This window comes from Plectropomus leopardus, chromosome 15 (assembly GCF_008729295.1).
Source record: "Plectropomus leopardus isolate mb chromosome 15, YSFRI_Pleo_2.0, whole genome shotgun sequence".
Classification (NCBI taxonomy): Eukaryota; Metazoa; Chordata; class Actinopteri; order Perciformes; family Serranidae; genus Plectropomus; species Plectropomus leopardus.
In genome coordinates, this window is record NC_056477.1 from 23,717,018 (window position 1) to 23,742,668 (window position 25,651).

The window sequence follows — 25,651 nt, forward strand, 5'->3', positions numbered from 1 at the left end:
TCCGTACTCATACACACCCTTTAGTGTGTGCTGCTTATGCTACCAGTGCTCCCTTGATGCCACAATTTTAACACGAGGGTCCCTGTGTTGTGTTAACCCTCTGTTCTTTGTCTGTTTAGCATCCTTTGGAAAGTGTGGTTTATAATTACAAATGGACCATGAAAATGGGCTTTTTTGTGTGTAAAATATAGACTATACTGTGGTAATTGTACATTATGTGGAAAGGTGTTTATTTATCCGCCTCTCACTGTATGTTTTCTCTCAGTGTGCTCAGTGTTTGTGTGTTATGCCAGTCATTCACTCTTTCTTGGCTCTTCCCTGACAGGTCGGAGTGAGCAGCGTCTTGAATGACACCTAAACTTAATTATTTCAGAAGGTTCAAGAGTGTGAAATGAAATCTCCATATTTCTTAAGAAACTCTGAGAAACTTTTCATTAACTCCAGGAATCATTTTCAGTTAAATGTGCAGATTTCCATATTCTTTGACAGGTGCTTAACCCTTTAACACCTGGATCGACATCAGTTTGCTGTGCTACGTTCAGATGCCTTTCACAAGCATTTAAACCTTTGATGCCTGATAAAATTGGTTTAATTTCTTTTGAAAGCATAGGAAAAAATGTAATTAGCAACATGGTAAAATATCCTGCAAATTGCACAAAAAGAAACAGTAAAAAGTGACAAAAAATCACCTGAAATGAAATGAAATGAAATATCAAAAAAGACAAAAAAGAGGAAAATGTCCAGAAAACTATATTTATCATTCTTATCATTATATATCATTATAAGAAAAAAATTAATTTGTTTTTTGTACTTTACTTATTTTACTTATTTTCTTGTAAATTTATTCAAATTTCTTGCTGATTTTTGGGCATGGTCCAGCAAATAAAAACAATCCTATTAAAAACATCCATATGACTATTTAAAGATGATCCCAAGAAGCATTAAGTCTAATATAAATTCAGCTGTCTCCGGATTACTAAGCTCATTCGCTGAAAAACAAAACACTTTCCCACTCTTTCTGCATATATAAAATATCCTTTATTGATATTTTTGCAAGCATAAAGCTCCTTCAAACCTCAAATGGCTCATTTTCATGTTATGAGTGTAACAATTCTTAGCCATCAGGTACAAAACAAAAAGGCCAGGATAACATTTTCTTCAGATAAAATGAAAAATAACTTCCAGCAGCGGTCATGTTCTCACCTTAAACACATTTTGTACATTTGGGAAAGAAAGAGAGGCAGCTTTTATTAACTACTCTACAGACAGACATTGATCACTGTAATAAATACAACAACAGACAGGCGTGTAAATGTGATATAAATAATATGTAGGTCGTTACAAATACAAGAACAGGTTGACAGCTTGGGAAGAAATGTGGGGTTATCTACACTGATTGTTTTTATTGATTGTATTTAATATTAAAGTGGGTTTTTCCAGCACTAAAAACAACCGCAGAATGGAATCTTTTATTGACATTTCAGTAGAGACATGTAAGGATGGAAATCTTTTCTACTGGTGCCTGGTTTTCAAAAAAAGGAAAAAACCCTTTTATACATGTGGCACCTGTAAATACATAATTTAAAACCTATGTGGGATGTGGCACAGTAACTTTGCTGTGTTCTTTTCACTGAACATTATTTTGTTTCGTTAAAAAAGATGGATGAAATATTTTTTTAATAGTTGTACATTTATCTGTGTTCAAACATGCATACTTTGTATAAAAAAACACCTTTCAGACATCAACAGTGTATTTTACATTTTGTATCTCTATGCATTTGTTTCAGGTGCATGAGTGAGTGTGTGTCTTCCACATGTACACCTGTTTGTTTTTGTGACGTTGCTCAGTAGCGGTGCTCCCCTCTCGTTATGTGGGAGGAGAACTCGTACCGGTCTTGACTCCGGTGACCACACAGGTTGCACTCGAAGGGGTCTCTGAAGCCGTGGCAGCCCATGTGAATGGTGTACATGACGTGGTCCAGGAAGAGAACTCGGCAGTGTTCGCACCGGTACGCCCTCACCTGCTCCCCGTCTGCCGTCACCACCTTGAAGCCCTCAGACGCCATCTCCATGCTGACCCGGATGGCCTCGTACTGCCTCTGCTGCTCCTCCTTCACCAGTGGCAGCACGCCGTTCCTCACACCTGATGTGATGTGGTTGGTCAGGTAGATGAGGCCGGACGCCGCCCCGCCTGGACGATCCTCATTGTTGCTCTCGGTGTCTGTGGAGTCCTGGCCGCTGTGGCTGGGTGAGCCGTCCTTCTCGCTGGAGGCAGACTTGGAGTTGGAGAGCAGCAGCAGGTTCTCGGCTGCGCTGTCTTTGGCTGACAAGCTGTGGCCCGTCCCCGTGTGGCCATCCGGGGGTGGCTTGTGGAGGGGGTACATGGAGCCAAGGCCCACATCAGAGGAGGCCGGGGAGGTCTGGACAAGAGGCCGCAGCGACTCGGCTCCCAGGTAGCTGATGGCGCTGTTGATGGCCTGGTCAATGACGTGAGGCTGAATCAGCTCACCTGCTCCTCCGTCGTAGGTGAGGTCCGACAGACGTTTGTCACCTGAGGGAGACAGGGAGAGCAATTTGAAGATTATGCTTTAATAACACACATACACTTTCACCTACATCCTGTGATTTCACCATCTCAATACTGAGTCTGCTCCTCTCTAGCTGAGTCTGAAATGACTCACTGTTATATTTTTTACTGGTCTCAAGATCTCCTATCAGTATTTCTAGTCTGAAACTAGCTTTTCCCTCTGCCTCTTAATATTCTATTTCATTCCTCTTTTGTTATGAAGATAATTATCATCTTAATGTTAAATTAATGCACAGGATTAAACATTATAAATATTCAAGCAAAGGCTTTTCAAACAGTGTTTAACCCTTTGAAACTTGAGCAAATTTCTTGCAGAACACAGCAAGAAGACAATGAACAATGAAATAAGAGATGACCCAAAAATTAGTAAAAACAGTAAAAAAAACAAAACAAAACAACAACCAAGGAAATAACCTGGAAAATTCTATTTAAAACTGTTTTTTTTTTTTTACTAATTAATTAATTCTTTATCTTGTCTTTTTTCCCTAGACATGTTTCTCTAGCTTTTAATATTTTAACAATTTATGGAACATTTCTTACCAAGTTGCTTACTGCCTTTTTCACATTTGTAAAAGAAATGTTAAAAAATCGCTCAGGGTATGCAGATTTAAAAAAAAAAAAAAAAATGTGAACGGCATCTGAAAGCAGCACAATAAAGGTGATGGCACTCCAGGTTTCAAAGGGTTAAATAAATTAAAGGCACAATTTCTGATCAGGCTGATTTGTACACTTTGCTACACTGCATGTTTTCTGCAGAGCTGGGGTGGCAAAGAAAATGCAAGAATTAATAAATGTAAAACTGCAGTTTCAGCTATCTAGCTTTCACATGTGCAGCAGTAACACTTATTTTCAGTCAAAAGTTGTCATATTGCATTCACACAAAGGAAGCAGATTTCAGCCCTTACCCACAAACTTCTGTGGCATAGTGCTCTTACGCTTAGCTACATTATTAGCTAGTCTGTCTAGCACCAAGGCTCTGTCAGATCCCGTCTGGCTTAAGTCTTCCCTCTGCTCATTCTGGTTGCTTTCTTCCTTTACTACTGGAAAGCAAGACAGAGAAGTAGATTTCAGAGTCAAAGTAATTTGAGCGCCTGATAACACATGATGGTATTTTTCTGGTCTGGTGGTATTTTTTTTGTCACAGAGCTCAGAGCGGACTATTCTGACACATGTGAAGCACTTGGTCTATAAATATAGCATTTGTTCATGCTCATAGAGACGAGTTTCTAAGCTTCAATGCAGAGGTTTACAACAACCTGTACATCAAAACTCTCTATAGTGAGTTCATTCAATTCATGACTGCAGGGTATATGTGGATAAATACAAAACTTTATTCTGATAACATGATTTAACTGACTTAGTTATCTTTAAATGACATTTATTTGACCTGACCTGTTGGAGCATTTGGTAACAGCTTCACTGTAAACTGCTGTTGCATGCATATGCTACACTCAGGTTAAAGTAGGCCATCAGATTTGGGTGAGAGTGAAGTGTGCATCTCATGAGTCACCAACCTGTGTAGATGCTGTTCTGCAGCCCCATGCACTGGAGGTAGTTGTGACAACGCTCCTTGTGCTCCTCCAGAGAGCTACGCTGCTTGTAGCTCCGCCCACAGTAAGCACACTTGTGGGGTTTTCCGACTGCACAAAATAACATTAGATCAGTGATGAGAGCATAATAATGATTCAACCTGTAGTTTTGGTAATCTGTTCAAAATGACCTTTTTTGGTCACTCTTTTTAGAAAAAAACAGGAAGTGATGGATTTTACATTTCCAGTTTGAATGGAATAAACAGAAGAAAGTGAGCGCTTAGCATAAACCGTGGTCAGACAAAGACCTGCAAAAACAGAAAACCCAGGGGAAAGACCTGAATGTACCGCCCACACTGTTTGATTGACAGCTGATCTTTGGGAAGTACGGAGAAAAAGACTGTGGAGTGGACAGTATCACATCTTGATATGTCATGAACATGAGCATGGCTGCTGGTGAGGTCACTGAGGTCATGTCCTGTGTTTTTCTGGGGAATTCAGAAAGCAACTTGGGGGTAATTCACATTTTATGTATAAAAATTACTCGTGGGTATTTTTTGAGCTGATTCCTGTGGAGACTAAGTTAAGCTTTAGCAACTTTTATGTCAACAAAATAAGGGAATGACTAGTATATTCCTTGTAGAGAAGACTTGAAGAAACTGAATAATAATAGACCTTCAATTGTGTTATAAAATCTATTGAAATTATGAATGAAAAAATAAAACTGAGAGAAACTGAGAATACAAATGCAACAACAAAAAAAAAAAAAAAATCTTATCTGTCGCAGTCCGGTCAGAATCTTTGGAGAGGGAGGGGGGCCCTGGAGGGGCCCATGACCTTAGTAATTCTACAATTCTTGCTACAGCACTGAGCATGAGCCACTGCCTTACCTTATTCATATTTGGCATTGACTAAACACATAAATGAGCCTCTCTGGTTGAGGCACCTTGGTATGATATTATCATGATACTTTGGTCATAATAAATTTTTATTGCGATTTTAAATGGTTGCAATATGCTGGGTATTACAATAATGCATATGGTGATAAATTGTGATTTATCACTTTTTTGAACTGTACATTAAAGAAAAATGTTGTCAACGTCTGTTTTTATCTAATAAGATTAAGTTTTCAGACCGTGCATCTCACTTCAAGCATTTTTATTGCAACAAAATGTATCTAATTGACCCAAAAGCAATTGGTTTTATTAGTCAAGAAGACTATCAAAGTTTAATGTGTATTTGCAATAATACTAATTTAAATAATTTAAAGAAATCAATAGGCTGCTTTGCATCCGCCTATAATGATGCCATGCACATTATTTCAATACAATGCTTTATCAATCCCCACCCATGTAGCCCTGGGTAATTTAATTTACCCCTAAATATTTCAATTAACAGATTTTTCTTGGCTGGTGAGAGGTTCATGCAAGTTTTGTTCTGAATAAATGTGTTTTGATGTTATTAACATGGTTACTTCGAGATGAAGTTTACTGCCCCTCTAAGTTGGTTGTTTGCGGTGTATTTTGCGAACAGTGCGGTTGAACTCCATGTTTGTAGTTTGTTGTGTATAAGTCCGGACACTTTTCCTGTTCGGTGATTGGATGTGGGGCGGGAGCTCGCGACGCAGAGTTGACGTGTGTAGAAGTTAAAAGTTGGTGGTAGCAGCATGACAAGCGGAACCACGAGACGCGAAACGGGGTTTTTTAAAGTCCAGGCCGGACAGGTAGCAGCTTTCAGTTTATTAGACTACACGTGAAGGTGAAATGAGAACTTTGGCGGTGGACTTCGGTGTTGAGAGTGCGAGCAGCCGCAGCTAGCTGAGCTCCGAAACAACAACGGTGAAATAAGCTTTTTCCTCTTCCGACGGTCCACCGCAGTCGGCCATTAGTCTCCCCGCCACAACTTCAGCTCCTGGTTTGACATTGAGACTATCGCTGTTCGGACTTTGTGACTTGTGAGCAGTGGCTAGCTGAGCTAACACCAACTAAGATTTTCGCTGCAGAGGGTCCTCCACGTTCAGCCCGGGACTCTGTGACTTGACCTCAGCTACTGTGAGTACTCACCTGATGTTTCTATACACTGTCAAAGTGAACCGGCTTCAACTATACTATCCTTAGCCGGCACACTCCCCGACCAGGTCTGCAACGTTGGGTTTGTTTTTATGTCTGTTTGGTTTTCCCTCGTTGCCGGCGTGTTTCAGTGTGTGTGGGCCACAGACGCTAAGCAATAGTACACGAAAGGGTGTGCTGAAGTGCTCAAATGACGTTAAAGCACACCCTGGAGTGTAATATTGCGATTGTACAAATACAGCCAACAGAATAAACATGCATCATCAAAATGTATTGTTTTGGGGCAATAAACTCTCAAAATTAAAAGCTTTTTGCGACTGTTATTTCCGTTTCTATGGAAATACATGGAGTCTGACTAATTACTGGAAACAAGCTTTCATGTCAGTAGAATCATACATGAAATGAAGGCTAGTTTACTACTCCAGCAAGTAGACCAGACCTTATTAACGACCTAGCAACGGACACATTTTCTAGTCCCTGTTGAGTCCGTTGGCTAACTTGTTCTTAGAAGAGATAGCAGTGTATCTCAATCTCAGTATCTCTAAATGCAATAAATATAAACACAGAAAGGCTTAGCTTGCTCAGTCTTGTTAAGACTAAGATGTCTGCTGACATTTTTTTTCTTAAACAGATTTAGCGATTACTTTCTCCAATTTCTACCTATATTTTTATGCAAGTAGCTCCATGCCACGCCACAGTTGATGGAGGATGCTAGAGGATACCAAACATTTCCAATAACTCGAGATCATAGTAAAGCCCAAAAGGTCAAAATAAAAAAAAAAGATAGAAGTATCATCATTTCCAAAATTTACAACTTCTTGTTATCTAATGCAATATTCTGCTTCTTGATGGTGTTAAGCCATTCAAAAATGTTTCACTGTGGCCCCAATCACATATCGCTATGTTCCCCATCATGCCTAGAACTGGTCTGAGTCGTTTTTAGTTTGCAGTGAAATTGCTGTTTTATGTTCATACACGCCAAAGTCACTTTTTGTCAGTGTTGAAAATGTGTCTGTTCAGAACATGGTGATTTATGCTGGTTAATGTCATCTTTGTGTTAGTTTATGGTTTACACCACCAGTGACTTGTTTGTTTCTTTTCATTTGGTCATCTGTATTGACATATGTGGAAAATTATGCCATTCTGTCGTAAAGTCAATATTTGGTATAACTGCTGTGGCTAGCCTGGATTGATTAGATATTCAGGTGATTTAATCCAAGAGCAGCAATGGGGAAGAATCAGAGCAGTTGTCTTGGTGATGAGGGATGTGTGCTATTATGCCAGTTTGTGTATGTATTGTGTATCTTGTGGATCTATTAGATTGCATTGGTTGGAACTACTTGTTATATAATTAATGAATATTTAGGTACGTTATTGTGTTTGAACGAAAGTAAACTGACAGTGTGTAGTTACAGAACAAGGTTAAAGGAACGTAATATTGTTTTACAAAGCATACATTGAGTGTTGAGTACAGAACAAGGTTAAAGGAACATTACACTGAATTCACTTGTTTGAGTTAGAATTTTAATTTAAAAAAGGTCAGTTAATTACCAAACCTTACCTTTACTATGATTTTATTTGGGTCGTTAAATTTCTTTTTTTTCTGAATAATATAATTTTTCCTTTTTTTCTGTTAATAAATTTTAAGGTAATGCATTCAGAGGCAGTTGTCATGTAATTCAATGTAAGTGCATTAAACTGCAGTAAGACTGCATAAATAAGGTATCTAATAATCATTTCACATAGAAATTAAAGGGACACTGTTTTTCAAATAAAAGAGTACATAAATACATAAAAAGAGGGTAAACTAACATAAGGGAATTATGTTTGGGAACAAAGGGCACTGCCTATAGGAAAGGGTACAGAAAGTGCTACACCTATAACATAGAACGGAAGTTGGAAAGTACTGAGAGACAGACTTTTGGTTTCAGGCCTTTCATTGGAATTGATGACAGTAAAAGAAAAGTAAATAATTCCAGACTCATCCTTTTAGCGTCCTAGTTTGTGATTTTTTTGACTGCATCACTCTACCATCCATGCAGCCCTTTATTGAATTCAGTGTATGCATCCCAACTTGCGGAGGATCAAAAAGTGCTTCAGATGGATAATCTATCACAGTGATCACAATGTCAGCTTTATGTTTTTGTCACGTTACTGGTTGACACAGTTCAGTGTGTAATTTTACTTAAGTTGCTACACAAAAATAAGAGTGCAGGTTGTCCCTTCACTGTTCCGTTGAACTATCCAGAAAAAGCTTTGTAAGTGTACTGTTTACACCCAAAAATTTCATTAACACATACTTCTGCAAAGTATTTGCAAAAAAAAAGTGACACCATATCTACACCCTGTCAACTTCCCCTTATACAGCCCCGAGCTCTCACTGCTGAACATGTCATGGCTTTTGTAAAGGCTTCCACCGCGCAGTCCTACAATTACCACGAGTGCAGAAGTTTTCACTGTGGGTGACCTTTTGCTCACTCACCAGAGTGGGTGCGTAGATGACCCGTGAGGGCGTCCCTCCTGCGACAGGCGTAGCTGCACAGGTGACACTTGAAAGGTTTCTCCCCTGAATGGAGCTTGATGTGACGCAGCAGGTTGCCCTTCTGGGTGAAAGAGGCGCCGCACTGGCTGCACTGGAAGGGGCGTTCTCCTGAGGGTGAGAACACAAGAAGTGCACATTACTGTAAAGAGGGAGGTAAAATACACAGGAAAAACAACAACAACAACAACAAAAAATAATCATGTGTGTTTTAATGGCACCCAGGTATGTTTTTAAATGTACCCTTTGGTATATATATTATTTTTAATGTTTTTCCTGACCACTCTCCCTAACCTCACTATGTTTGATCCTCCACTGACAACAATGAAAGCATAAAGTCTTTTCTATGGGGATGAAAAAGCATGTCTCTGCTGTAGGAACGCGGGGTCACTGCACTACAAGCATCCCGAATGCCAGAACAAGAGGGATGATGGAGCGTCTCTGGGGCAGAGAGCGATCCAGCAGCCTGTGGGAGGGTTTCACAGCAGAGTGACACTCCATCTCTCCATGCTCCCCCTGCCCCACCGACTTCTGGCGCTCTGATCGAACAAGAGCCTTTCAGACTCAGCCTGCCAGTTCCGTAATGCACCATTGCCTAGGTCAATTTGATCTGAAAATCTCATTTTTTCCTCTTCTTCGTCTCTAAAATAAGAGCGGCACATCACAATGCAAATTCAGCCTCATTTGAATAAAGCGAAGGAAACACTTTGTGTTGAGAGCCAGTCTTCCTGATCAGCGCTTCTGGAATAAACCAATATCCAGCCTCTCCGAGTGTTGTGGCATTCTGTGAGAACGTTTTAATGTGGCTTTTTTCTTTTTTTTCAAAGGCCCCCCATAAAATAAGAGTCACCAGTGAAGCAGCAAAAATATATAAAAAAGGAAATTCATTAAAAATGCATTTCAGGAGCAAAGACTCACCACAGAATATTTTCTATTTAAATAGGAGGCACTTCATTATATCTTTTATTGTACTTTCTTTTGCATTTACATTAGTCTAGTGTTCCTTTCTTCCATTTTGAGTTTCATTAGTTTCTAAAGCTTGACAGTTAAGTGCCTTTTTCAGAAATGTTCCCCACCACTGGTTTGGCTTCATTACAATAGAATATCAATTTTGAAATTTGAAAAACTTTTAATAGCCAGATAATTGTCACTTCATAGAGATCCCATTTAATTGCCGCAGATATCCTGTTTCTCTACTGAGGGCATGTTTTTTCGGACCGAGTTCGTCTCTGCTGCTTTATCGCACAATAATTTGATCAGTTAATGTTGCTTGTCATGTGGTAATTCAGCGTCATTTAGATGAACAATAATGAATACTAATGGTGTGCTCAAAGTCTATTTCACGCACGATAGGAAGGTTTACATGCGAGGATGCCATTACAACTACTACTGAGTATGAGAACAGGCTCTTAAGTTTATTTATCTATCATTAATGTTTGTGTGCAGGCAAAGAAAAGCTTTAGTATATGCAAAGTCATACTGCTTAGTGGGAGAAAACTACTCATTTTTATCATTTAAAGTCTAAAGAAATGCTCTAAACATGGGCGGGAGCAGTGAACATGGGTGCAAAGGAAGGGCAAGAAGCATTGCAGGTGGCTTACCAGTGTGGCTTCGCTTGTGCACCATCAACACATTGGGGCCAATGCAAACTATCCCGCAGATATCGCACTTGAGCTTCCCGTTGGGCAGCCGGATACCGCCGGCCGAGGAGAAGGCCTTTGCTTCGGGGCTCGGCTGTGAGCCGTTCACCTTGGCCCCCGAGGCATCGATCACGCGCAAGTCTTCCGCGCACTCCTCCTCCTCCACACCATTCATGTCACAGGCCAGCCCATTCTCCTCATCACTGCGAGCCTCAACTTTAATGTTACAGGCTGGAAGAGAGGGGGGCAAGGGGGGGCCACGGTTTAGAATACGATCATTGGTTCTTTCATGATGTTATATGCTAAAGATGGGCAATTATCAGTGTGATATTGATACTGTGACATGAGAATAGAAAGAACTGCTTATTGTAACACTGTGATGTAGCCTTGGAGTTGCCTTTGCCTGGTCTGAAAGGCTTTATAAAAGGAAAGTGAAGCGATTTTGTGAAGCTATTGGACTGTTCTCACTGAATGGATGGATGTTTCTAAGAGATGTTTGGGCGTTATATCCACTTTACCTCACTGATCATTTCTAAAGAGCAGGAGAATTTGTTTAGCCTTATAGATGAGCTTCTTTTAATTTTGTTTAGCATGACTTTTCTTCATTGTACGTGAAAAATATACTTTTGTTCTGCGTGTTTTTATTTGGTGTTCTTACTCTCAGGTTTTTGTTTTTATTTTATACTATTTTCGTAATTTACATGACGGAAAATCATTGTTAAGTTATTCCTTATCTTCAGTGGTGAAATGTAACTAGGCATTATTATTATTATTATTATTATTATTGTTGTTGTTATTGTTATTACTATTCACTCAAGTGCTGTACGGAAGTACAAATTTGAGGTACTTTTGCTTTACTTGAGTGGTTTAATCAAATGCCATTTTCTACTTTTACTCCACTACACTAAAGAGGGAAATGTTGTACATTTTACTCTACTACAGTTTTTGATAACTTTAGTTGTAAAGTGACTAGTAACTTCAGATTTTTGCAGCCAAACCAAATGAAAATATACAAGTGCAGCTGAAATGGTTCCTTGGTTGATTAGAAAACACATTTGACTGCACTAGTATACTACATACATTCTTTTACTTAAGTAACATTGTCATTGCAGTACTTATAACAGAGTATTTTTACGGTGAGGTGTGAGTACTTTTCCGTGAGTAAAGAATCTGAATACTTCCTCCACCACTGCTTATCTCATTGCTTGGCTTTTTAGTAAGCTACTTCCATTTTCTTTTCTCTGAATGAGACACATACTATACTACTACTTTACTTATACTTTACGCTATTTTTGTTATTAGTTCAAATTTCGCTTTTTTTTTTCAAGACTAATTGATGAACTCAACCCGTGTTTCTTGCAGCTATGAAATTAAATATGTGCAATAGCAATATGGCCTGGCTTTATTTGGATTTATCTAGTATGCTATTGTAGTCATCACAGTTTTGTTCAGTCCTTACTTCTGCTGTCTGGACACTGCATGTAAAAGCTCTGCAAATGCATTATCATAGAACTATGGCAACAGCTGTTTTGGTAAACCTTTACTGCACAATGCAACATTGTACCGTGACTGCATCAAAACTTCCCTTCTTACTTCAGCCATTTTTGTGAATTCAGCCTGTGTAAAATCAACACCAGACACCAGATAACGTCAACCCACAGCCTGCTCATGTGTATACTGCGTATTTATTTCTCAGCAGCACAGTTTATTTCATAAGGATATAGCAGAGGGGAGCATGTTGACTGTTTAAGGATGCCGGTAATGAAGAAACACACAGATCATCTCACACCATCACACTTTGGTGAAACAAATGACAGCAAGATAAACAGGAAACAGAGACACAGGAAGCAGTGTGAAACTAGGGACGACAGCGGTGTCTATCAAAGCAACAGAGTGCGTTGTACACACACAGGCGCACACACGACACAATCGCATTTGGCCTTTTTACTCTTTAGAGGGGTCTCGATCTGCATACAGAAAGGAAATGCTGCATAACTGATGAATGCTAACTATTATTTAAATTGCATTATAACCTCTGACTGGTGTTCCCGAAGTGATCAGAAAAGAGAAGTGTCCTCTTTGTCCTTCTTTTCCCAGCAGAGAACTTTAGAAACGTTTAAGAGAACTGACAGATCTTGCAAGTCCCACAGCTACCAGTCTGTGGTTTGCATGTCACAGCAGCAGCCTGATTTCCCCATGTCTCTACCTCTGTTTGTACAACCGAAGAGGAAGAAGTGGAAATCATGAAATATAGGAATCTATGGAAAAGGGGAAGCTTCAGAAAGAGGGCCTGTCTAACTGAAATACCAAGAATTATGGAGAAGTGACAGAAAGGGAAGCACGGGAAAGGAATTGTAAAACAGCCCTTAACTGAAACATGTTTTTTATTCTTTCCAGTCTTGTTTTCACCGAGAGCCACCGAGGGAACATATATTCCCCAATGCACAGACATTTTCCCATAGAGTGGACAGAAATTTGAGAAAATACAGTGTAGGACTGATCATGAGATGTTTATGATCATTTTTCTGATCAAAGTCGTATAATCGTCCATCTCCACACAACTTTTTTTTTTTTTTTTTTTTTTTAGTTTACTGTTGCATGACAAACAATCTGCTTATCTGTTCGACTGTTGAAATTTTTGGACACACTTGTCCTTTTGCTGAGCAGATGAGATAAGAGTCACCAGCCCTGCACGCAAAGGGAAGGAAAGGCTTCATCATTTGTAAAAACTAAATGGTGATTAAGCTGCATTAAAGTGCAAAACCTGATGATGAGTTATGGTACAAAACTCTGTGTGAACTAGTCACAAAACATGCTTCATGTGTGTCCAATTGTGATTATTATGCAACGAGGATAGCACAAAACCTGATGCTGCTATTGCCATGATGCTTTTAGTTTTACTTGGGAGTCTTGTTTTTTAAGCATTAACTGGTTGAAATTCATACAGTGGTTCTCTACAGGTGAAGCCTTTATCAACAACCCTGTCAGATAAACTCAGACACCCAGTCTTCTACACAACCATTTATTTTCAGCATTCTGCCATTACTTTACCAAACTAAATGGTTTTTGCCTCATTTTGAGCTATTTATTACCTTTTGCTGAAAATATTGCAGCCATTATCCATTATTTTTTAGCTATTTCACCATGCATCCATTAAGCTAAATATTTTAGCTGTTTATCCACTACTTTAAGCAAACTATTTGGCCAATTTATCCAGTACTTTAATCTAATTATTTTACCAATTCATCCATTACTGTAAGCTAATTATTTTAACATTTAATTAAATGCTTTAAGCTAATTATTGTAAAAAAAAATACCCAATACTTTAAGCTAACTATTTTAACAATATCTCCATTACTTTAAGCTTGTTAGTTTGCTGGGATGACATTATCTATGCCACCCGCCGTAAGAGCACAGTGCGGAGTAAAAGCTTTTAGCCAGTGGTATACACACAGGTACTCGCATGCACTAACATGCATGCACGGACCAGCTACAATAACAAATAACAGAGAAGCTCAGGTTAGCCTACTACACACACAGAAGGAGTGTGACTTCATCCTCTGGTCAGGGCGCCAGTACTTCACGATATTCTCCATTACTTAAAGATTTTAAAGGCATAGTTTGGATCTTTTGAAGTGGGGTTGTATGAGGTAATTATCCATAGTCGGTGTATTACATAAAGTAGATGGCAGTCGGCATGCCCCCAGTTTGGAGAAACAGGCTGGAGTACTACCACAGAAGCTAAGTAAGGCACTGTTGTCAATGGGGGCAGCAGCAAAGTGTATTTTAGTCATCATCTAAAAAAGTCCCACCTAAAAATATCAACCATTAAAGCTGATTTATGGCTCTCTTTAAAGCCAGACCCCATTAAGAAAAATGATAATTTAACATAGCTGAATATGAGAGTTGCTTGTCCAGCAGTGCCTCAGTCAGTTGGTTTGTTTATGTCACTGTGTGACTTTGTCTTTAAATGGGTTAGTTTGTATTTACCAGAGTCACACAATAACACAAACAAACTGTCTGATTAAGGCAATGGTAGAACAGCATCTTCTGTGTTCAACAATGTTAAATTACCGTTTTTCTCAATGGACTCTGGTGGTTTTTACGAGAGCAAAGATGGATAACTGAAGCCCTTAATGACTTCCTTGTTGTAAAGGGCTGTCTGCAGCAAGGTAAAGTGGTGAATATAATCTCAGTATAGCATACACTTAAACTGTTATTGATTTTTTTTTTAGGTACCTAAAACGCATTAACTTAAATATATTAAAAGACTCATGCCTGTTTCTCCAAACTGGGGGCGTGATGACTGTCATCTACTGTATGAAATACAGTGACTATAAGAATCTCATCTAACCCCACTGCAAAAGATCAGTACTATACCTTTGATAATTTAACCATTATTTAAAGTTAACTATTTCAACAGATTATCCATTACTGCTAACTGTTTACACTTATTTACTCACTCACTACACTCCTCCTCCTACTAATACACACACACTCTCAACAAGTTCATATGACTCAATATGAGAATATGTTAATTTCTACCTTTTTCTAATTACTGTAGCTGTTCCACAATCATCCCACGTTCCTCCATGCAACAACAGAGATACTCCCTGGGATATAAACAGCCGTGGTTGGGCATTTTTACGCTTTCTGTGACATTTTGTGAAATGCAGTCAGGTTGTTCACATGTCCTCCTCTCACTGTGTTTGAGTAAGTGAAAGAAAATTACAACCTGCACTAAGCAGAAATCATTGTTTTTGGAGACTTTACGTTGCACATTTTGCAAACCATGCATATGAGTTTCACACTTAAACCATCAAGGTGTTTCAGTTAATGTAAGCACCTAAATGGTGACATAAGCATCAGAGAAATTAAGATTGAGGGATTTTTTTCAAAGTAAGTGATTGCGTGTTCAATTTGCATATCACAAAGATTGAAAGCAAAACCCGTTTAGTGGCTACACCACTTCAACCCTCCTAACTTAAATTATGGTTTTAGCCACATTACCTGTGGTTGTCACAGTTTACTGTGTAATTGAAGTACTCTGCTAATGTTAACAGGAAGTTGAAAAATTATGTAACAAGAAAAAGGCTAAATCAGACTATTGCTTTGCTCAGTTTTGGCAAGAGAGGCATTTCTCTGCAAACACAAATGTAGCCCCTGATCGAATAACTTAAATATAAAAAGGTGTATTCAGTATTGTTGTAAGTATGCAATAAAACACCTGTATGTGTATCTGTGGTTGTCAGTTCCTGAGACATCTAATACAGCAGCGAGACTCTCAGGTTATCAGCAAGCTAAAGCAGACAGAAGGGAACCATGAACGCTGGGCTGCCACCCACTTCTCATGGATATGGGGAAGTTATGACTGAATTGGGAATAGGAAGAAGGCTTTTTACTTTTTATCTTGTTTGTCACTGTCACACATCCTGATTTGCTCGTTTTGGGAAGCAAGGGTCAGACAAACAAAACAGGTGGCAATAAAACGGTTATAACCTGATGTGGCTCTAATCCTCGGATCACAGATAAAGGTGTGTAACAGATACAGCAGCAGAGAATGAAACGATGACAAATACAGAGAGAAGCGATTAAGAAATCTATAAAAAGCTGTAGTGTAAAAGAAGAAATAACGAAGCTATATTGACAGAGTTTGATGACAGAAGCAAGTTAAACAAGTGAGTTGGTTGTGCAGCGTGGAAACACAGGGAGCCTGCTGGAGGTTCCTGTTATGACTTGTGCTGCTCTCACTGCCTGAAAATAACTGTGCAAACTAGTGGAACCACATGTGTTAAACCGCGCCTGCAATACTGTGAACGCGACTTGCAGGAACACCAAAAACAGCCTGCTTTTCCCCCTCACACTTTTTTCAAGAGCTCTGCCTCCATGTTTTCGGGAACTAGACAGCTCAATCGCTCTCCTTTTAGTCTCATGTCTCTGAAAAAGCAAAGGCTCTGTCTGAATCACCGAAAGTGAAACAGAAATCATTTTACTGGGATGTTGAGAAGTTCATATCACTGCCTTGTGATTTAAACCAAATGTGTCTGCATGTAAATATTCACAATCCAAATGAGACGATTCAATTAATTGAGTTAATTGCATAATTAATTAATTGCATTTTTGTGACAATTTACTAAACATGCTGTTATGGATGACAAAATAAGCCTCATTTTGACCTATAAACCTGCTTGGACACATGTGTGGACTGCGCTGTTGCGAACATAATGATCCCAGGCTGTGAGGACTTACTTACAAGAGGAAACAACCTGGGTTTTGAGGTTTTAGCGTTTTAGTTTTAGGTCCTGTGTCCCACATATAGTCCGCCTGCTTTTTGCCCTTTTTTTTTCAGTACAGAGAACTGAGCAGCACATGATCCTGGGTGATAATTATAACTCTTTTGGGCTTTTATCACTGAAGCAGCCATGCATAGATGTACCAGATACTTGCACTTCCCTTCTTTCTCTCTGTCCCTATATAGACACGTGTACACACAGGCCTATGCGAAGTGAACGCACTGTTATAGAGAATGAACAGAAACTCATGCACAGTATATAAAGTCATGCAAACACACCACCAGCTTTGCCCTTTTTACATGACACAGATAAAAGTCAGACATTTAAATTCTTACTGCTCCATTGTTTTCCAGATTGTACCAAACAGTCGTCTAAAACAAGGCTCTACAAACACTCCCTAACTCTATTTTACATGTCTTAACTGTCCTCTGTTAACTTGCTCAGACGTCTTCAGAAATCCATGCTTGTGCGTAGCTCGGCGCCTCAGCTCAACAGTTGTAAAGTAAAACAGAGAGCCTATTTGTGTGTGTGTTTGTGTGTGTGTGTGTGTGTGTGTGTGTGTGTGTGTGCGTGTGCGTGTGTGTGCAGGTGTGTGACCTATGCGGTGTGAGTGATGCGCTGATCTCTCTGAGCTTGGCCCTGTTCCTGAACTCTTTATCTCCAGGAGTGTTGAAACTGTCTGATGGCAAGTTCTTCTTAGGAAACTCTTACACATCCTATTTCAGTTTCCTCTCAACATTTTTATTTTTGACTGTGTGCTGCTAATCTTTGCCGCCATCTGGATATGCGGAAAAACACTGATGGGATGGTCAGCTGTTGTGCTCGGTTTTTACATTATATTTACAACCCGGAGTTGCCCCTCTTTTTGCTTATATCACATTTTTAACAGTGAAATATTTCTCAACTTGCTGTATTCTTTATGTTTTTACCTCCTATGTTTGTGACAAAGGAGATACTTATCATGATTAAAACACAATATATACACCAAGTCATATCTGTGATGCTGACATGCACCTCTTTTTGCATATTTTCACATTTTTAACTGTGAAAATGTTCCTAAAAGTTTGTTTATATCGTTATCTCCTGTGTTTTTGGCATAGGAGATAATCTTAATCTTACGATCAAAACAAAATATATAAACCACATTATATTGGTGATGGTGAGCTCCACCTCTTTTTGCATATTTCACATTTTTAAATGTGAAGATTTTCCTCAAATGTGCCTTATTCTTTATATCTTTCTCTCCCATGTTTGTGACATAGGAGATAATATCGTGGTAAAGATTTAATATATTAATTAAATTTACACTCATCTGAGTGCAATTTAAAAACGGTGACAGTCCCTAAAATTTTAGATATTTGGTGGCTTTATTAATGCACTTGAAACTGTCCACAAGCTAAGAATTTCATGTATAAACAATAATGATAAGCAAAATAATACCTTTATTATTTATGCTACAAAAACTTACATTATATTGGATTTATTTAGCTGGCATGTGAAACCAATTAGCTTTCAATGAGCCGTAATGGTTCCACCTTAAGCATTTCCTGTTCTGTTATTATTTTTTTAATTTACAAACCACCCATGTTAGGAGACTTGAGATAAATATACGCCACCGATGTGAATCCCCCTAGTATGCTTCATCCTTATTTTCACCATGATATTCCCTGGCTTGATGTTCACAAACTCAAATCAAGGCCACATTAGCTATTCCTTAAGATTCGGCTTATTAATGACATGCAATGGATCAAAAGGATTTTTTTTTTTTTTTACCTTTTTCTGCCAATGACCTAAATGTGTCTCTTTGCTGCTTTAAATTAATTTTTCCAAGGGATTTGAAACCGCAAATATGTCCCACTGGATGTGACTGGGATTAGGTTATAAAAACATTTTATGCTTTTTTTAAATATATGTTATGCTTTTTTGATGCTAACATTACTTTGATTTAACCGTTTTACTCTGATTTGGACGCTTTGGGAATGAATACATCACTGCTGGGAAAGCAGTGGGTTTGGCTCATTTTGATTGCTGCTTCCTGGGTACACTCAACTGAATGTAGTACTCACACACTGAGATTCAATTCTTCTTAATTCACACAAGCATCAGTGGTGTTCTGACTGGCTGTGAGTGGTGAGTTGTTGCCTCGTACCTTTGTCCCCTCTGTTGTTCTGCTGGTGGGCGGAGCTGGCTGACAGGTCCTCGGGGACGGCCATGGGCTCCTCTGCCTCCTCGGACGCTTCGTTGGCAGGGGGGCTGTCCCTGCCTGGGGAGACACACACCGGCAAACACCCATCACTCACCACGCGGCCCCTCGACGTGTCTCATTCAGGAGGAGCAAAATTACCTCCGAGTGGTGTTTGTTGGGCCTATTGTATGTACTTTCTGCACTCTACGGCTCAATCATGCAGTAGGTAGTCTTTTACCTGGCATTTGGGCCATTTCCTGGGCCTCCTCTGTCTCCATGCGGTGCAAGTACTCTAATGGGAGAGAGATGGAGATGTAGATGTGTGTAAGTTTAATCAAGTGCAGGCTGAGGAAACAACATTATAAAAAGCTAGAGTGGAGTAAAGGGTGTACTTCTCGGCGTGACTTTGTCACCTCGGTGAGATCACTCTTGTCACCGCCGCAGACACACCGCTGTCCCCCACATTACATTACAAAGAATTACAGACATTTTCATTACAAGTCTGACAGAGAGACTGAGCTCGGAGAGTGGCTTGGCTCCGGCTGATGGGGCCCGCTGGTAGCGCGGGGTTGCCGGGAATGGGCTTTCAGACCACATTTGTTATTTATTGTTAATTTCCTGCCACGTAATCATCCAAAAATGCAAACTGACTGCCGCAAAATTAAGCAGAAAATTAACTGGCCCCAGGTCACGAGGATGCGGGTGTTTGCCGTTCCCAGCTGATCGGCGCTCGTGTTCTCTCTAATTTACTGAGCATGCATCGCTGAGCCCGCGGCCTGGGCACAGACGCATGCAAGCCACAATGAGAAACAAAGAGAGGGGAGGACAGTGAGAGAGAGAGAGAGAGAGAGAGAGAGAGACGAAGAAGACAGAAGCACAGCGAGATAGATATAGAGGCAAAGATAGCAATGGGAGGGCAAGAAGTCAGCAGAGCAAATGCAACAGGAAGGTGCAGCGAAAAGAAAAAAAAAGAGACAGAAAAGCAGGGCGAAGGACAGAGAAGTTCTCTTTATTTATGAATTTTTTTAGAAGCGATCCTCCGGCCAGGGCTGAATATCTGAGGAGTCACCAGTGCTCGTGGCCCCATTAATTATGGATAGCCCTCAAGCCTGCAGCAGATGGGCCCGACAGCCTCAGCCCCAGCTCCGCCACTTCAAGAAGCCCTTGGTGGGGCCGCTGCCCAGTCCAAGCAGCCACTCAGGGAGAAGTGAAGCTCCCGAAAATAGCGAAACGAGCCCAAGGGAAAAGGGGAACCTAGGCCTTCCTGTTTTACTGACAGATGGCTCCACACATTTGGAACAAATAGTGGGAAGCGACCAGGCCGCTGTGTCGCAACGCACAATATTCTGCGGAGTCAAGTCAGGAGTTCGGCGGCCTGCAGACGCCTAGGATGCAAGGCCGAGGGGAGGAGGAGGGGGGCAAAGGTCACTGGTGCAGAAGATTTGTTCAGCACAACACAGGGGTGTTGCGTGTTACTGTGCTGAGCTACGACTCTGCAGCGCACTTTTTCAGCATCTGGAGTTTGGAGGTCGGGGGTGGGGGTGTGGGTATATTCTCCTGTGCCCTTTTTTTCTGGGCAGATGGTGCGAGGGGAAACACGGATGTGTTGGCGGGGGGGCTTCGGCAGATATGTTAAAAAAAAAAAAAAAAAGTCAGAGAGTTCCTACATTCAGCCACAACCCACTTGTGTGGGCACGTGGAAAGTAAGGTGCACGGAGAATATTCAGGAAGTAGCTATTCTGTGATACTATTTTCATGTTGTTTTCATTTTCTGTCACAAACTGTTTTGTTATTATATTAAAAAAAACAAACTTTTCACACACTGTTTTTAGTTGTAAATTGTACCTTAATTTTCCTTTTCCAACATTCGAAGTCCCACTTTATACTTTTTGATAAGAGCAAGTGCTGTGCAACTACAACATTTTCATCGAACCAACCTCTTTTATTTAATCAAATCAAACTTAAGTTATTAAAATAGCAGGAATTTTCCCTCTTATTGCTCATGTCCTGGCTGGTGTAGCTGGAGGAGTATGTGTTGGTGTGTGAGCGTATGAACTGGGGGCAGGTGGAATCTTTCAACCAGTGAAATGGAAGTCTCAGAAAAGACTTGTGATACATGCATGTAGCGCAGGGGGGCTGGAAAAGTTTTGGTCTGAGTACGTCAAGTGAGGAGAGGCAGGAAGAGGCTTGTGGGTTGACAGAATTCTCGGTCCTCCTCCTGTGTGTGTGTGTGTTGTGTGTGTGTGGGTGGGTGTGTGTGTGTGTGTGTGTGTGTGTGTGTGTGTGTGTGCGCGTGTGTTTGTTTGTGTGTGTGTGCGTGTGTGCGAGTGAGCATGTGTGTGTGTTTGGTGGCTGGTGGGGGTGGGGGGTTAGAGGCGTCTGCTCGTAGTGAGGTGCAAAAGCTACACCAGGGAACAGGGTGGAGATGAGAAACAATGAAACCGTTAACAGATACTGAGGACCACACCAGCGAAGTTTGGATACCCAGGAGGAAGCTTAAAAACTTGTGTGTATGTTTAAAAGAGCATACATAAAAAGCATATGAAATTAACTGTAAATAATAGAGTTCAAGATGCAAAACTGGACAAAAGAAATGAGGAAAATTTGACATAAAAAGACGTTTCTCTAGTGTTTCAGATTTAAGTAAATTAAGCATCACTTCATTAAAATTTATTCAATTATTTTTTCAAATAATTATCCAACATTTTGACATCATTGGATAAAGTCTGCCACATTAATTGAAGTAATTAAACAATAAAACGTTAATTTAAAAAAATATATATATATACATATTTATATTGAGAGTTGAGGCAAAGGAGGCTCATGTCAAATATTTTTTGTTTCTGCTTATGACAATTAGATTTGTGGCTCCAATAAAACATTGTCTTTACATATATATAAGTATTGTCAATATATTTATCCAGTCTTGTCATGAATAACTGCTTACCTCACTATGAATACACATACAAATAATATGAATCATGTCAAAAACTCGACAAAAAGTTTCCTCTTCAGACAACTACAAAACTGACTCACAATTAATACAAATATCTAAATTGATACTTTTCACTCCTGTGGGTTTTATGAGAAGTGATGACGCTGTGGGCGCTTTCTTTTCAGCCATTAGGATTAGAGATGATCCTACAGCGCCAAACAATGTGCTGCACGGTCACCTTTGTTCATATGCACATGGAGATTCAGTAATTTACCAAATGTAATGGGTGTAAGTGGGTAGATAGTGTTAGCAGCGGATGTGTTCTGGGAGCCCATCGAGGGGGTGAGGGGGGAGAGTAAAGGTGCGCCGGAGAGAAGTTTCCTTCATTTGCATCTGACACACTTCACTACTCTGCTATATTCAGACAGTACAATCATTTTAATAACTGTCTGCCTTCCCCCTGCCCCCCTCCTCCTTAGCCCTCCTCCCCCCCTTCTCCTACTTCTGTTTCTACTGACCAAGAAAGATGATGTATCTGCAGACAGATTTGCAGCACTTTCAGCACTTCTCTTTCCAACCGAGATATGAAAAAGTCCTTACTTGTGCAGGTACTGGGGGGTTCCTTTGCGAGTTTTAAATTGATCTGTCTGAAATCAATTTTATATATATATAATATATATATATATATTATTTTTTTTTTGCTACTTTTTGTCAAGCGTCAAGAGTTATTTAATTTTTATTTTTTTTTAATAATGCATTTAAGTGTGATTTTTTAAAAACAAATTTACATAGTTTATAGCTTCCCTTAAATATTTCAACTCAGAAAAATAACAATTTACTAGAAAACAAACTTTAAATACACTTGCTTTAAAAATACATATAAAATGAAGGCATTTTAATAGTTTAAGATTGGAACAGACAACTCATTGACTCTTTGCTTTACACACACACAAGTAAAGATATACTTTTTTAATAGTTACATGAATTTGATCAAAAGCAAATAGGGTGCTATATATTTTTGCAGAGGCTCAACTTCTATAAAAAAGGAAACTTTAGGTTTAGCAAAGTGTTAAAAAGATGAAAACCTTTCTTTTCTTCAACAGTTTGAGAGTGATTCTTTCTGTTTTTTCTGTCTGGGCGTTGATGGACTACTTTCAGAGTCAGCAGTGTAAAAAATTTCAGCAGTCCTGCCTACATAGGCCTATGTGTTTTTTTTTTTTCTTCCTTTCATACAGACGTTTAACAACTAACAGAGATTGTGGTTCGAAGCGGTGAAAACAAAACTTAACGGTATGAGAAATGATCACATTTATCGATTTTTGATTAATGTGCGAAAAAGAAAGTGAGCATTAGTGTGTGCGTACTGATTTCCTGTTTAAGCAGCGCTAAATATTTTCACTTATGGTTTTGATCGCCGAAAGATTTTTTTTCTTAATAAAAAGTTGTCGTTTTTTTCCCCTGAAGATGCGTCTTAAAATATTTTATCAAACTGAAACTACAGCGGACGATCTGAAGTTTTCTGAGCGCGCACATCTGTCGCAACAGGTGCTATAACATGAGTGTGAAAACCTAATAAACAGGTTTAAATTGTTCGGAAATGCGGATGTAATTAGTAGAAAATCTTAGAAATTCAATTTATATATATTTTTTTATAAATTCGAGGGATTGTGAAATAATTTATCCATGTGTTCCCAAAAGAAAAAGATACAGGAAAATTGGGGAACATTTATCTACTTCCGTTAAATGACTTACTATTTTGTAACAAAAAAAACGCGGAAAACCATTGATGTTTTTCTGTATTTAATTCTAAAAATGGCTTTTTTGTTAATCCGTTATATGTCCCGAAGCAGAGAATTACGCGCACCAAACAGGATCTGATGCTGCGGCGCACCTGCACCGAAACTAAAGGAGTCTCTTTCCCAGTCAGGTGCAAAGTGCCTCCTAAAAAACTAAAGAAGACGCGAGCTCAATTTTAGAAGTGTTGATCTAAGCTTTTGAGATTAGTGTGGAGCAGAAAAGCGTGGTGGAAGTCACTTTACCTGCTATTCCTTGAGTTTGCAGTATGAAGTTCTTCCAACTCTCCCCGGCTCCATGTGCAGAAGGTCGCAGCGCCGCGGCGGCCCCATGGAGCTGCGCCCTGAGTCCCTCCCCTCTCCACTGCACTTCCTCGTTCCAGCCCAACATGACTATGTCTCTGAGCTCGACTGGGGCATTTTGCTCGCTTTTATCCACAGGCCGAGTCTGCAGCGGGGAGTCGAGCCTCCGAGCCCTTGGCACTTGCTTTGTGCCGTGCCAATAAAAGCTGACACCCAGTAGACCATTACTGGCAGCCATGCATGAGATGGGATGAGGCGCGCGAGGAGAGTGGACCATTCATTGTTTTTTATTTATTTCATTCTCACCGAGGAAGCTGACGGGGTTGGGGTGGGGGGGGGGGGGGGGGGGGGGGACTCCGTACTCCTTGCATATTGGACAGCTCCCCTTCTGTCACCTGTTCTGCACGCTGTAGCAGTCCATGAAATTAACACAACTGTTTCCTTTCCCATATAATGAGGTTTTTCTCTTTGACTTTGCTCATCCTTTCCAGCAACAGTCCCCTTAGTGTCAAATCTTCTGTCCCGCCTTATCACATCAGCAAGTGTCCACAATCTGGATCATGTTAGAACCTCAATTTCTTTTTTTTTTTCTTTTTTTACATTTTCCTTTTTGTTGCTTTTTCTTTAAAAATGAATCTTCACTGAGTTTCTGGCTAAGTCTTGCAGAATTTCATCTTGCAAATATGCGTTTTATTCACTGAAATGTGGTTTTCCATCTGGTTTTGTGTGCCACAGATTACAAACCATCACCATGCCACCCAGCAGAGATATTTCAGTTTCAGATACTTCCATCAATATGAGCTCTATGAGACTCTTTCAGTTTTAAAAATTTGAGGTTTAAGTCAATCAAAAATTGCCTGGAAGTGACTTGAAACTGAAATACACAACAATGAATGTAAATTAGTAAACTGTCACCACTAATAAAACCACACTCCACTGTCTACAGCACATATACCTGGACATATATATATATTATATATATATATATATATATATATATATATACACCACACTCTTTGAGTGCAGTGCAGACTCTGGGCATAGATGGAGCAGCAGAACACATTGACAGTGAAACTTAAAGCAACACTATGCAACTTTTAGATGAATGTTGAGTCTCATTCCCTGGCGATCAAATACAGATGCATTTGGTTGACTGTTGGACCAAAGCACCGATCCAAAACATCAGTATTTAACAACTTGGGAATGAGATTCAACAATCACCTAAAAGTTGCATCATTTTGCTTTAATTGTTCATTCTGCTGGGTTTTAAAGTTTCTATTCACTCGCAGCCTCTCATTCATTGATCTGATCAGCTCTGAACGGATCAACGGATCAATCATCCACTCTCCCATTAACAAACTGCTGCTGAGGTAAAAAAAAACTCATGGAGAGCTCCACCCATACTGCGTTCACAGACCCATTGCTATTGTTTCAAAATTAAGAATTGGCCTAATAATAATAAAAAGCCCCAGATCGTATAATTTGTCTTACCGTTCATACTTATACTTGAATAAATGTACTTAATTACATTCCACCACTGTTAACATAAATTGATACATTTAAAGTATTTTTTCACCTGTAGTCAATAAATTCCTAATGAGAGCAGTTGAAAAATGTTCTGTTTTTACTCAATAGTTATTACAAATAATTTTTAATATTTTAACAAAATTCATAATTCTGACAAAAATAAGGTAAAAAAATGCCAATGTGCATTTAAAAAAGCATAAAAATAGAACTTGTCTATAAAAAAAATTCTGGGACATGGCCCCAAGCCCCCG

The 25,651-nt window shown here is 39.6% G+C and overlaps 1 protein-coding gene across 6 annotated transcripts; it reads right to left on the bottom strand.

The window, feature by feature from the left end:
* Nucleotides 1-1,019: 1,019 nt before the first annotated feature.
* ikzf1 (IKAROS family zinc finger 1 (Ikaros)) lies at nt 1,020-24,150 on the bottom strand. 6 transcript variants are annotated; one of them, XM_042501698.1, is made up of 8 exons: nt 23,817-24,150; nt 19,081-19,134; nt 18,807-18,920; nt 10,326-10,595; nt 8,668-8,835; nt 4,102-4,227; nt 3,493-3,627; nt 1,020-2,551 (listed from the first exon to the last, which is right to left on the bottom strand). In XM_042501698.1, exons 1-8 carry the CDS (start codon nt 24,148-24,150, stop codon nt 1,845-1,847), a joined length of 1,908 nt encoding a protein of 635 aa, XP_042357632.1. In that variant the 3' UTR covers nt 1,020-1,844. The 6 variants fall into 6 exon arrangements, with proteins under 6 accessions (XP_042357632.1, XP_042357633.1, XP_042357637.1 ...); XM_042501699.1 differs by having other exon boundaries at nt 3,493-3,624; nt 23,817-24,111; XM_042501703.1 differs by lacking the exon at nt 10,326-10,595 and having other exon boundaries at nt 3,493-3,624; nt 23,817-24,111.
* Nucleotides 24,151-25,651: the final 1,501 nt, after the last annotated feature.